At 47.0% G+C, this 12,425-nt stretch overlaps 5 protein-coding genes across 5 annotated transcripts; 3 read left to right on the plus strand and 2 right to left on the minus strand.

Moving 5' to 3' along the window:
* The first annotated feature begins 162 nt into the window (after window positions 1-162).
* On the plus strand, window positions 163-2,869 carry F5Y00DRAFT_248220 (ASST-domain-containing protein). The gene is made up of 3 exons (XM_048009404.1): window positions 163-1,062; window positions 1,120-1,185; window positions 1,241-2,869. The coding sequence occupies exons 1-3, from the start codon at window positions 495-497 to the stop codon at window positions 2,260-2,262; spliced, it is 1,656 nt and encodes a 551-aa protein (XP_047860552.1). The 5' UTR covers window positions 163-494; the 3' UTR covers window positions 2,263-2,869.
* Window positions 2,870-3,539: 670 nt separating this feature from the next.
* Window positions 3,540-4,299, plus strand: F5Y00DRAFT_248221 (small secreted protein). The gene has a single exon (XM_048009405.1). It carries the CDS (start codon window positions 3,640-3,642, stop codon window positions 4,093-4,095), a length of 456 nt encoding a protein of 151 aa, XP_047860553.1. The 5' UTR covers window positions 3,540-3,639; the 3' UTR covers window positions 4,096-4,299.
* On the minus strand, window positions 4,300-5,849 carry F5Y00DRAFT_248222 (uncharacterized protein). Its single transcript, XM_048009406.1, has one exon. It carries the CDS (start codon window positions 5,643-5,645, stop codon window positions 4,491-4,493), a length of 1,155 nt encoding a protein of 384 aa, XP_047860554.1. The 5' UTR covers window positions 5,646-5,849; the 3' UTR covers window positions 4,300-4,490.
* A 1,252-nt stretch (window positions 5,850-7,101) lies between these two features.
* Window positions 7,102-9,445, plus strand: F5Y00DRAFT_196086 (PLC-like phosphodiesterase). The gene has a single exon (XM_048005260.1). It carries the CDS (start codon window positions 7,236-7,238, stop codon window positions 9,279-9,281), a length of 2,046 nt encoding a protein of 681 aa, XP_047860555.1. The 5' UTR covers window positions 7,102-7,235; the 3' UTR covers window positions 9,282-9,445.
* A 164-nt stretch (window positions 9,446-9,609) lies between these two features.
* F5Y00DRAFT_273864 (Metallo-hydrolase/oxidoreductase) lies at window positions 9,610-12,102 on the minus strand (the record flags this gene model as incomplete). The annotated part of the gene is made up of 6 exons (XM_048013247.1): window positions 11,704-12,102; window positions 11,414-11,649; window positions 11,106-11,364; window positions 11,012-11,057; window positions 10,603-10,961; window positions 9,610-10,549 (listed from the first exon to the last, which is right to left on the minus strand). The coding sequence occupies exons 1-6, from the start codon at window positions 11,850-11,852 to the stop codon at window positions 9,610-9,612; spliced, it is 1,989 nt and encodes a 662-aa protein (XP_047860556.1). The 5' UTR covers window positions 11,853-12,102.
* Between the last annotated feature and the right edge of the window lie 323 nt (window positions 12,103-12,425).

The following is a 12,425-nucleotide window of genomic DNA, read 5'->3' on the forward strand; positions in this document are numbered from 1 at the left end:
CTTGCATATATACTACCACTTACTGGTTAGTGATATGTAGGCTAAAATGATGCCATTGTGGATTCTTCCATCGCTATTCGACTTAGATCTATATCATCTCTTCAAGCCATCGGCCGATTTAGCTATAGTGCGTCATAATTGCAGAGAGTAAAATTTTCCTTAACAGTTCGCTGATTTCACTACTTCTGGTGAGTCACACCGGTACTTAGTAGAGGTATTATAACTTGGCAATGTGTGGTGTAAGTTGGAGGCTCATATTATGTGAATATAGATGATGTACTCTCCTCGAACTCCTGACCCCGACCTACATATTTTTCGACATTCTACTACAGTTAGCAACAAACAATTAAAGATTTTTATCAATTTCCATTCAATTATTGGGAGTGGCTATCTAGGGATATTGTATCAAACCAAGGTTAATGTACCCTCCTTTAACATAACGCAATGGAGTCGCTTTCTGACATAGGTAGTATTTACCCCTTTTGCATACCGCCATGAAGCCTACTCTCCTACTAGAATCGGCATTGGTGTTATCAGTCCCAGCCGCGGCGGATTGGCAATTCAAATCTCGATCGGACCTTGCTCCCCCAAGATTGAATATTACAATCCCAGCAACTAAAGACGTTGAAAAGGGGTACCTGTTCGTCGCCCCCTTTGCTGGCTTTCCGGACACGCCTACAGAGCAGCACGGTCCCAGGCAAGCTGGCCCGTATATATTCCGCGACAATGGTGACTTAGTGTGGTCCGGATACGGTATCTACAGCATCTGGTCAACCAACTTTCAAGCGGGCCGCTGGAGAGGCAAAGATATCCTGTTCAGCTTCGAAGGTGATCACAATCCGGGATATGGTCACGGCCACGGCCATATTACCATCATGGATGATCACTACGAGACGATTCGAGAGCTTCGGGCTGGCAACCACAAGCTAGTAGATAAGCACGAATTTCATATTATCAACGAGGAAACAGGGCTCATCCAGATATATCAGCCTGTTGCTCGCGATCTGACGGCCTGGGGTGGGAGTGCCGAACAACAATGGATTGTCAATTCAATCATCCAAGGTATGCGCTTCTAGTCGTGCTAACATAGTCAAGAACTTTCATTAATTAAATTCGCAGAACTCGATATCGCAACTGGTAAACTATTATTTGAATGGGCAAGTCTGGACTACGTTTCCCCCAATGGTGCGTCCAAACACATCGTAAATGACTGCGCTGGAGAATTTCTAATCAATTACAGAGGCAATATTGCCGATCAACCCAGGCCAAGCGGGCTCTGGATTCAACAGCTCCGATGCCTGGGATTACTTCCACATCAACAGCGTTGACAAAGACTCGGAGGGTAACTATCTCATTTCCGCGCGCGATGCATGCAGCATCCACAAGATCAACGGCACCGACGGAAGAATTATCTGGAAATTGAACGGCAAAGACAGCTCTTTCAAGGTTCCGAAAGATGCTGAGTTTTGCTTTCAACATCATGCCCGATTTATAAGCCAATATGATGATGTTGAAATCATTAGCCTCTACGACAACAGCGCACATGGAACTGAGCACAGTGGAGGATCCGAAGTTCACACAGCTCCGACAAGCAGTGGGAAGATCATCAAGGTGAACACTACTTCATGGGAAGCCGAATTAGTGCAAGCTTTCTTTCCACCCGATGACCTATTATCCAAGTCCCAGGGCTCTATTCAGACGCTTCCAAACGGAAATGTCCTGGTGAACTGGGGTTCTTCGGGCGCTGTGACTGAGTACCTACCCAATGGTACAGCCATCTTCCACTCTTACATGGACTCTGGCTACCTTGGCCTTGGTGTTGAGAACTACCGCGCCTTTCGGTACAATTGGACTGGTATTCCCAACGAGGAGCCAGCTATTGTTGCCCTGAGCGACGAAGAAGGTGTGACTGCCTACGTGAGTTGGAATGGCGACACGGAGACCAGAACGTGGAGGTTCTACGCTATCCTTGACGAGTTTGGTTCTAAAGAGTTCGTCGGCGAGGCGGAGAGAACGAGCTTTGAGACCTCGCTTCGAATTCGCGATGAAAATGTGACTGCAATCTCTGCCGAGGCTATTGATGCTAACGGCAAGTCACTCCGGCACGCCGGGATAGCCCTCGTGGAACAAGAGGTCAAGCCATTGGGAAAATCATCTCAGCCCCCTATTGCTGAAGCGACAACTCAGAAACCGGTTTCCAACGAAAACAGTCGTTGGAAAGAGTACGGGATTTTGAAGTACATTCGTCTTCAGATTGATTAACTTTAAGCTACACTCCGTGGAGTGTCACTCTCGTCGGAAATGATGTAGATGGATCTCTTAGCCTTCCGGATGCAAGTCAAAGAGGTATATTCGGAGGGCTTCCCTTTCGTCTACTAAGAGGTAAATAGGCCATATTTTGGGGAGGATTTACGCTCATTTTCAGATTCGTCGGATCTTAGGTACCTACCTAAGGTATATACACTCGTTTCATTGACCGCGTTATTCGCGCTTTTTAGTGGTAATACCTATATCCTCTGCCAAGAGACACATCAATAGCCAGCAAATGCACTATAACCTTGGCCCAATTATGTTTGAATTAGGGTCAGCTGTAAAATAAATGTGGCTACACCTGTGGCCTTATTGTCAGCTTGAGGATACACGGTCGTATCATCATCCAATACGGCGTAGTAGTATGGCTTGGACCCTGTGATATGGATTCTCTTGGAAAACTCGTATCAACCAAATAGTCGCAAAGGGTGAAGCTTGGCTTGCCTTTACAATTATGGAAAGCCGATTATTCAGTAGAGAGAGTAGATAATTATCGGACTCATACATCCGTAGATGAGGGACGGGAGAAAGACGAAATTCGGCACAGGTATCATTTGGCAGGATACGGTCTTTTCTAGAATGTTTCCAGAATCTAAGCCTCTCCGCGGAAGAACCAAAAATATATTTTAACATTAAGGTTAAATGGCTTCCATTGCTACGTTGCAACAGCTGTCCAGCCAATCCGCAGCTTATTCGCTAAGCCGGGCCACGCTGGCTAGGCTAGTCTCTGATATACACTATGTATGCCGAGACCATAGCTCAACAACCTATAGGGCTGCGGCCGACGATCATTGCCGTGTGGGGAGGAGCTGTAAACGGATGGGGCTACATTCCAAGTTCCAAGATCACCATACCATGTCCCGACAGTCCCGTGCCACCCGCACAAAGAAAGTCTGGGGTTGCTGAATACGAGCATGAGCCGCACCCTCGCCGTTACATTCGCTAGCTACCTATGTATTCCGGTAGAAATCAAGATTCATGGGTCTCTTGATGGATCTCGCGCTGTCCCTGTCATGTGACTATGGAAAGACGAACGAAAGACCCGCTACATCAATACGAGCTTCGACCACAGGATCTCTTTGATGGCCGAGTCGAATAGGGTATAGCGAAACTCGCCCATCATGTTGATAGGTCAACATTACGGAAGAACTGGACATGATTATGATGGCTCTTGGACGCTTTTGTATAAAAAGCTTGCGAACCTCCTACCAATATGCTTCTATCTCATCACCATCACCATCACCACTACGAACACTTCACTCGCTCAAATAATCATTACGACTTTTAATCTTAATACCTAAAACTTTAAACAACACTTCAAACGCCACCATGAAGTTCACCAGCACCGCCATTGCCGCCATCTTCGCCGCCACTGCCATGGCAGCTCCCACTCCCTCTCCTGAGGCTAAAACCTCTGTGGCTGATGTCCCTGACTGGACTATCGAGAGCATCAAGCGCGGCTGCGACGCCGCCAACACCCAGTGCATCTGGACCTTCAGCATCAACACGCACCTAGCCGACCCCACTCCCTGCGAGTTCACCGTCAAGGGCGCCGGCAACGTCCCTGCCAGCGAGACCGACAGCAGCGGCAACATCTGCGGCCCTTACACCGTCGGTACCGGCTGGAGCGGCCAATTCGGCCCCGGCAACGGCTTCACTACCTTGAGCGTCGTCGACGAGGCCCAGAAGCTCATTGCTTGGCCCGCGTACACCGACAAGCAGTTCGAGAACAATGCCGTTGTCTCCCCTGACGTTAGCTGGCCCGTTACTTCTCTCCAGTTCTAAGCTGTTAACGACGGCGGATGGGAGAGAGTGAAAATTTGGGGATGGAGATGGAGGTGGAGGTGGATAGTAGGAAGAGAAACGTCATGTTTATGCGAAAATGTAATTGTTCAATGTTAATAGCATAGCGTCACTGGGTTTGCATATAGGTACATCATGATACATATAGTCACTCCTTATCCAGATCAAGTTAACTATAAGCCTAATTACTTGTGAACGATTTATTTACTTTCTTTCGTTTAGTAGGTACTAGCTACCTACTTCAGTCGAACGTCCCTTGCCCTATCTTTTGCACATCATGGTACGCGCACGCCAGCAATAGCCAGCCAACATATATTGGCAAGATAACCTTTGAACTGGGTAGGTCCATATTCCTAAGTACAAAGCGTCGGCTTCCCTTAGTCCCAATCGGCAAATGGATCGGCCTTGTAGGCGTCCCTTGCGGACTGGAATCTCTCCTTGAATCTGAACGAGGTCAATATTGCGGCGAAGATGATCTCATACTGCCAGTAGAACATCTGGTGGGATGGTAGCCAAGTATCCAGTATATCGTCGCTACTGTTGCTGCCCTCTTTTTGCTCATCCGAGTCGCCGTCCGCGTGTGCGCTCGTCTTGGGGATTGCACGGAGGAAAGGCTGCGGGGGTTCTTCCTCGTCCACAGAACCATTCAGTAGCGAGCTTACGTCCGAGTCATCAGGATCGGAGGTTCCTACGTCTGGCAAGCTGGCTTCTTTGTCATCCACGGGACAGTCGACTGCAGAGCTTCCGTCTGAAGTATTGGAATCGCTGCTTTCTGTTTCTGGCGCGGCCTTCTCTTCTTCTGATAAGATATCTGGCGCAGAAAAATCCAATTTCGATGCCTTAGGAGATGGCTGTTTCTCTATCTCGTTTTCTATATCCTCTGATGGCTTGTCCGGTGCTTCTAGCTTCATCGGGGGTATTATGTCCCCTGAGCTTAGGACCAACGTCCCTGGTTCATCCGTAGGCGATTTTTTCTGAGGATCGGAGTTATCATCTTCAGAATCCCCTTGTTCACCATCTTGATTGGCACCATCGATGAGTGTTAGGAACCCATCTTCGTCGTATATTTCGATTTTGGATGTTGACTGTGTAGTATTTGAAGAGGAATTCGTATTATCTTTATCGCCAAATGATTCAACGTTGTTGTATACGTCTTCGAAGAACGCCTCGACGCTGGTGTATTCTCCGTCGATTATACACTCCATGTCGCATTTGGTGATTTTTCCTGTCTGGACGAGTCGCTCGAGATACCGTTTCGTAATCGGCCTAACTCTCCTCATTATTCTCTCGACGAAAATCTCTTCAGGTGGGAGCTCGATCTCAGACGTCTCCATTGCCTCACGTAGTTGTTCAACTGTGATACCCAGGAGATCGAGATAGTGTTGGCGAGTTTCCTCGAAAATCTCCCTGAGCTTCGGATCTCCATCTTTGAAATCATTTACGTCATCTTGGATACGATCTTGAATCAAAGATAATCCTCTAATCCGTTTGCGAAGTTGGATAATCAAGAGGTGGATTCGATTAACATCCATGGTGCGGGATGCGATTTTTGACCGTGGTTTAGTAGTTTGTTTGCACTTTGTTTTAGAAGCCTAAAATACAAGTGACAAGTTGCAGTTAGAATTAAATGGGAATTTTTAAAGATCAAAACAGGGTGAGGAGATGAACCTTTTTGCATGTAGAAAATAATTTACTCGGATGGTATCTTGATTGCGTGCGCTTATGCATACAATTGGACATTGCGCCTTGAAGTATTTATTACACAACAACGGTACATTCGACGCCGTTTTTCATCACTATGGGACAATAGCTTTGTTTATTTATAGCTGAATAAAGCATTTACAATTGTACTAAAAGACCAAGCGGATAATTCGTATTTTAGACAAGTCTTTATATTATGAGTTTTAAATTATAGAGTCCCTTTTCTTTCTCCCATCACCGAGAATCTTCGTCACCTATGACACAATAGATTCTGCCAGACAGCTGTTGGAGTATTGTCCTAGACAAATTTATCTATACAGTGCTTGGAACTGAACAGTAAAGATTTGGCGTCATTTACGCTAATGTTGCTTTTAATTTTCTTTTGACTTCTCGACAAAGGTCAAAGTTCAATGCTACGACAGCAAGGCTGAGATAGTACTATGATATTCTTGTTCGGATCGCAAAAGAATGACAAAAGTGACGACAAACACATTCGAAAAGTAGCAGAAAGTTCTTGTGATATATGTAAGCTTCGGGGAGGCAATGTCTAAAATATCAACAAAGCTTTGTTCGTGAAAGCTTTTTGAAGGGCCAAAAGAACAATCATATAATTCGTACAATTAATCAACTTATGTCCCTCACGATATATATAACGTGGTATTTAGCCAATAGGCTTCCTTGCTGTTATATTTTGCTTTTTTGAATTTTGAATTTCAGGTCGGCTTAGATCAGATATCAAAATAGGGGGGAACCAAGTCAGGGGGTTACCTAATGCCATGAATCACTTTTGTTGACCCACTTTATGTCTCCTTAGTAGAACTCTGTTTAATATGATATTGGGTTATCGGGTTTGGCCAGTTATGCATTATCGTACAATCATTGCTGAAGTGTCAACCACCTGCATATCTCCTATCAACAACCTATCAACTTCATAAACAAGAATTGCTGACGCAACACTTTAAACAATGTGCAAGATACATGGCGATATTTATCTACTCAGTATCTACCAATACATTTCTTGGTCTATTCCTTACAAGGAAAACCTGCTGCTAGTGACGTTTCATGTCCCTCTACTCCCCAGCTGTCTAGATCCAGGCCAAGCCCAAATAATCCAAAGAATTGGTGGGGCTTTTGCAGCGCGTTTAACTCGCTAAGGCCTTGGGCTGAATCAGGTTCGCTGGGTCACCATGAGACGTCACAGATGCTAGCACCACACGATTCACTAGTAGTAGTACTTATGCGGGTTAATGTGTTGTTTGCTGACTTCTCTTCCCCTTTCTAGATTTATACATATTGCTGCAATATTGGGATTACTAACATCATTCTTGCTTTGATCTTCGACTAACTAAACCCACCATACTATTATTCATAGGACGTGAGCGTATTTTTGCTTGTGTGGTTTTATCGTGAATAACATCGTCATGGCAGAGACAGTACCCCTCCCGCCGAGCGAATCGCTCCACCAAGCTGGAGGCGGTCAGCCCGGTGCTGAACATGTTAACATCAAGGAAATACGGACATCTATATTGCAATACCTGGACCAGATTTACACCACATATGCTTCTCCTACCGACAAGAATTGGCATAAGGACTCTATCGTCGAATTTTTGCACCATGTCCAAGCCGATAAGGTGACAGACCCCTCAGGCGATATCGCAACTCGGGACTCCCTCGACTTTGCTGGTTTCTTACACTACATGACATCGTCCGCGGCCAACGCGCTGGCACCGGCAGCCTTAGACCCCCATCGTTTATCGTGGCCCTTGGCTAGTTATTATATCAGCTCTAGCCACAATACCTACCTGACTGGAAATCAGCTGAACAGTGATTCCGATGCAGATGCATACCGAAACGTCTTGCTACGCGGCTGTCGTTGTGTTGAGATTGATGTCTGGGACGGCGACGAGTCAGATGTCGACACATCGGATAGCTCAGACAGTTCCGAGGATGATGAAACTCGGGAACTTAAGGCCAAGAGAAAAATGAGCCGCAGCGAGAAGATCGCTTCAAAACTCCCTGGGTCGCTGGCTAACCGGCTGGAGAAGACATCAATAGGAAAGCGTCTCACGGGGAAGAACTCGGCGGAGCCGGAGTCTACGGCGGCGAAGAAGGAAGGGGATCCCTCCATCGGAGCCCCGCTAAAGAAAACGCTGAGTCCGCAAGCAACCGCAGTCGAACCCCGGGTTCTGCACGGTTATACGCTCACCAAAGAAGTCTCATTCCGTGAAGTCTGCATGGCTATTAGAGAATGTGCTTTCGTTGTCACGGACCTACCACTGATCGTCAGTCTCGAAGTCCACTGTAACCAGGAGCAGCAGGAGGCTATGGTGCGTATTATCAACGAGGTCTGGGCCGGCTTTTTATTACCCCAAACGGAAGACGACGCGAAATTCCTCCCTGCGCCCGGTGATCTACGCCACAAGATCCTTGTTAAGGTCAAGTACGCGCCGCCTAACGCTCTCGCATCCGCACCCGACGTGGAATCCGTAGACCGGCTTCCGCCCGGCGCCGCAGCCGACCCCAAATCAAAGACTACCACACAGCAAAAGGCCAAGAAGGCCTCTAAGATCATCCAGGCGTTATCGGCACTGGGCGTGTATACGCGGGGCGTGTCGTTTAAATCCTTGTCCCAACCAGAGGCGTCCATGCCGACACACATATTCTCGCTGTCAGAGAGCGGAGTAGCCGAGGTCCACCAGAACGAAGCGGCAAGGCTTTTTGAACATAACCGCGAGTACTTGATGAGGACATACCCGTCTGGCATGCGTATCGGGTCTTCTAACCTGGACCCCCTTGCTTTCTGGAGGAAGGGCATCCAGATCGTCGCGCTTAACTGGCAGAAGTGGGATGAGGGAATGATGTTAAACGAGGGTATGTTCGCCGGTACCGGTGGATACGTATTAAAGCCCGAAGGATACCGCGGTCGGAAGCCCGTAGTTATCGACGATGAAGAGAACAAGGCGGCACCCATCCCCGCATCGGAGACAATCCTGCACCAAACACTTGATCTCACCATCACCGTCCTCGCGGCGCAAAACTTACCGATGCCTGAAGAGGATGATAAGGAGAGCGGATTTAAACCATACGTCAAGATCGAGCTGCACACGGAGCCGCCGCACGATGAGCATCTCTCCTTAACTGGAACTGCCGCAGCCGCAGGTTCTTCGTCGACGAGAGCCAAGGAGGGCGAGTACAAGGCGCGCACCAAGACTCAGCGCGGGATCCACCCAGACTTCAAGTCCGAGAAGCTCGCCGTAGCCAAAGGTATCTCTGGTGTCGTACCCGAGCTAGCTTTCGTACGGTTCCTAATCAAGGACGACGAGATCGGTCGCGACGACCTGGCTGCTTGGGCTTGCATTCGGCTGGACCGGCTACGTAGTGGACACCGATTCGTGCATCTCTTCGATAACCGGGGTCGAGAAAGCGAGGGCGTGCTACTCGTTAAGATAGACAAGAAACTGGCTTAGGCGGCGAGTTTCGAGTCTCGGAGAAGTCAAACGGGAGAAGCAAAACGATGTCGCCAGGGGCAATGCCGAGTAATGTAGAAGCGATATGAATGGGACTATGTGTGTATAGGACGACCTGACATGACAGCATTGGCGAGCGAACATATTTATCAAGCGAAAAAGTAGTTGGTTAAAGCTTGAAGGAGAATTTGAATGTATTTGGGACCTCTATGAAGCAAATGGTATCTCCCAAGATAAAACATGTGCGCCTTGCCAATTACTACCATTACTCCCAAGCGCCGACCATACGCCAGTTGTTTACCATATACGTATCTACCCGTCATAAACCTCATAGCTCCGGGTCAACCGTACTGTGATTATCCGTGGTGGAGATGAGATTTATAGTTCTCCAAGCGCCATCACCCTTCATGTTAGCCCGGGCTGCTTGATAGGCGCGTAGCCTAGTCTCGTATGAATAGTCGGATATCTCTGAACCCTGAGAGCCCTGTAAATTTAATTCGCTTTGTTCGTCGGCGTCTGTAAGATGTGTATATCGGCCGTATTGGAAGGAATTGTTGTCGCGCTTATATTCGTAGGAAAAGGAGGTCTGTACCACCCGCGCCTGAGAGGTCTGCGAGTAACGGCGTAGTGACGATATGTTAGGGCTCTGATGCTGCAATTGGCCTCTCCTGGGTGAAATTCTTACGGATACACCGTCTATACTATCAGATCTGCGGTACTCGAGGGCATCAGGGGATGGGATTATTGGGCTAGAGGGATTTCCTGTGCGGAAATCAGCCGTAGACTGAGTCTCGGGTGAATTTTCCCTATTCTCTCCGTGCGACTTTGGTCGCAATTCCGATACTTCGCCCATCAGCAAGTCGTGCTGAAAAACATCACCAGTGCAGATATCTCCGAAAAGCTTTCTTATGGTAGTGCCCTCTTCTGCCCAGGATTTCGGATCCACCGTGCATGGCCAAATATCGGTGGGCTTAAAAGTCCTAATAAAATGCCGAAGCTCGGGCAAAGAAGAATGCCTAGCGTATGGGAATGTGATTTCATTTGTAAGGACGTCAGAGTGGTATTCTCCTTTGATCTTGTTTACCGGATTCCGGATTTCTTCAACTCTCCTAGCAAGCGAGTTAAGTATTTCCGTAAAGGAGTACTCTTCCTCGAAGCTAAACCTCCCAACATGGAGGTCAACGTCCCTAGAAACGGACATTGCTTTTTGAAGGAATTGCGTAATCGCAGGCTCTAAATCACCTAGTACCTCTCCCTTTTGTTTGATTCTGCTTCCTTGTTAATTCACAAAGAATAGAAGAGTACCTTGGGCAGCCCTTACAATTCTAACAAAGCTCGAATGCCCTCCGTTTCAAGGGTTGGCTTCTGCGCAAGGTCGTCCCCGCCTCCACCAATGCCCACTTCAGCCATGTCTCGCCCATTCTTAAGATGTGCGACAATGGGCTGGATCCACACGATCGGCTTGGTCTCGATAACTTTACAACCCATACCTTTCTCACAGCTATGGATTCGCACATTTTCGTCTAGCGTTAGGCACCCCTCCCGTTGGTTGTTACCGCAGGTGAAGCCGACAAGATACGGAGCTTCCTTAGTTAAATGAGTTTGAGCAGCGTAGCGATAATCTGATGATTTGATGGCAAGGGATTTATAAACCCCCATCTTGTACTTATCGACATGAATCTTGAGGCATGATTAGCAACGCTACCAGCTATAAAGAGAGAATGTTGTACCTTGGAGTCTAAAGCTTTCGATAGAGCAATCCAAACCTCTTCGTATCTACGAAGGAGATTAGCTTGTATTAGATTAATAAAAACAACACCCTACCCGTAAGTCCATGCTTGCATGTGGAATATGGTATCCTTTGGATAGCGTGCAACCTTTTCTAGAAGTTCGCGGAGCCCATCCGCCTTAGTCTGCAGAGGGAAGTTATTCAATATCGAAGTATCGAGATATATACGGTCAAGCGTTCTCAGACCGGTAGAGTACTCTACCATAGTAGGGTTTCTAGCAATGGAATTTACCCACCAAGGTTCGCTCCTAATGTCTCCCGTATATAAGACAGCGTTTCCATTGCCTTCGATCACTACTTGCTAAGTCAATATCTGGTTGAATAGAGCAATAAGCTGACATACGAAACATAACTGCACCAGCACAGTGGTTTGCATCTAGGAGTGTAACTTGTATGGTCTGGGTGGGATCTAGCTCGATCTTGGTGGGGGTATCCAAAGGAATGGGCTTCAGTACTTTGGCCAGATGCTTATATGTTTGCATTCGTGGATCCTCGAGTATTCCTTTAGCATAGTTTAGTCGGCAAGGATACTTTTCAAGTCGAAGCAAGATTTCTCTTGTAGCGGCCGAACAATAAACACTAGATCATACCCAGTGAGCCAATTGATAGGTGCTTGACGTGTGAGATTCATACAAAGGACTTCTAAGCGTATCGAGCCCGGCGAGATGATCGCTATGGACATGGCTTAAGAAACAAGCCAACGGAGGCCGGAGGTTGAATCCACGGAAGAAGTCAACTCTAATGTCAGGGAATTCGTGGATGATGCCATCGAAAGTTGACATTGTGACTGACAGGAGGTGGACCAAAATACCGTGAAGCAATAGCTTGAGAAGAGGTAGTAAGTTTATTGATTAAATTTATTGATTAAAGATGATGACTTTCGAAAGTACCTAGGTATTACTTGCTTTAAGCACATGGTCAGGAGAGATGTGGTGTATGAAGGATACCAGCTGGAGGCATCCACGCTACCATGTATCTAGGCAACTGCTGCATGCCACCTGGTTAGCACCTGCCGAGCTCTAGATCTTAAAGAGTATTGCTATTTCAGTAGTAATGGTATTTCAGTAGTAGTCACTTTTAGACCCACCTTTTTAATATATCCCGCATAATCGCATGAACAGCGGGATAGGCAGGTATCGCACAAGTATTACATGTATTTCCCATACAATTTACTTGGCCGCGCATGTATCTTTTATGACAATCCCGCTAAACCTACTACTCTTATATACTAAGTTATTAAATAGCCTCGTATAATATAGCTGGTTAATTGGCTAGCCAGCCAGCTTTATACCTTTAAACCTTATATCGGGACCTCGTTTTTAGTCTTTTACCTACCTCGTAATAATTGGATGCGA

Source organism: Daldinia vernicosa (genome assembly GCF_022497035.1).
Source record: "Daldinia vernicosa strain CBS 139.73 unplaced genomic scaffold F5Y00scaffold_70, whole genome shotgun sequence".
NCBI lineage: Eukaryota > Fungi > Ascomycota > Sordariomycetes > Xylariales > Hypoxylaceae > Daldinia > Daldinia vernicosa.

Excerpts from the sequence above, each read along its gene's own strand:
- F5Y00DRAFT_196086 (XM_048005260.1), top strand. The coding sequence starts at position 7,236 with ATGGCAGAGACAGTACCCCTCCCGCCGAGCGAATCGCTCCACCAAGCT.
- F5Y00DRAFT_248222 (XM_048009406.1), bottom strand. The coding sequence starts at position 5,645 with ATGGATGTTAATCGAATCCACCTCTTGATTATCCAACTTCGCAAACGG.
- F5Y00DRAFT_248220 (XM_048009404.1), top strand. The coding sequence starts at position 495 with ATGAAGCCTACTCTCCTACTAGAATCGGCATTGGTGTTATCAGTCCCA. Across the intron at positions 1,063-1,119 it reads TGTCAATTCAATCATCCAAG|AACTCGATATCGCAACTGGT; the intron begins GTATGCGCTTCT and ends TTAAATTCGCAG. Across the intron at positions 1,186-1,240 it reads GGACTACGTTTCCCCCAATG|AGGCAATATTGCCGATCAAC; the intron begins GTGCGTCCAAAC and ends AATCAATTACAG.
- F5Y00DRAFT_248221 (XM_048009405.1), top strand. The coding sequence starts at position 3,640 with ATGAAGTTCACCAGCACCGCCATTGCCGCCATCTTCGCCGCCACTGCC.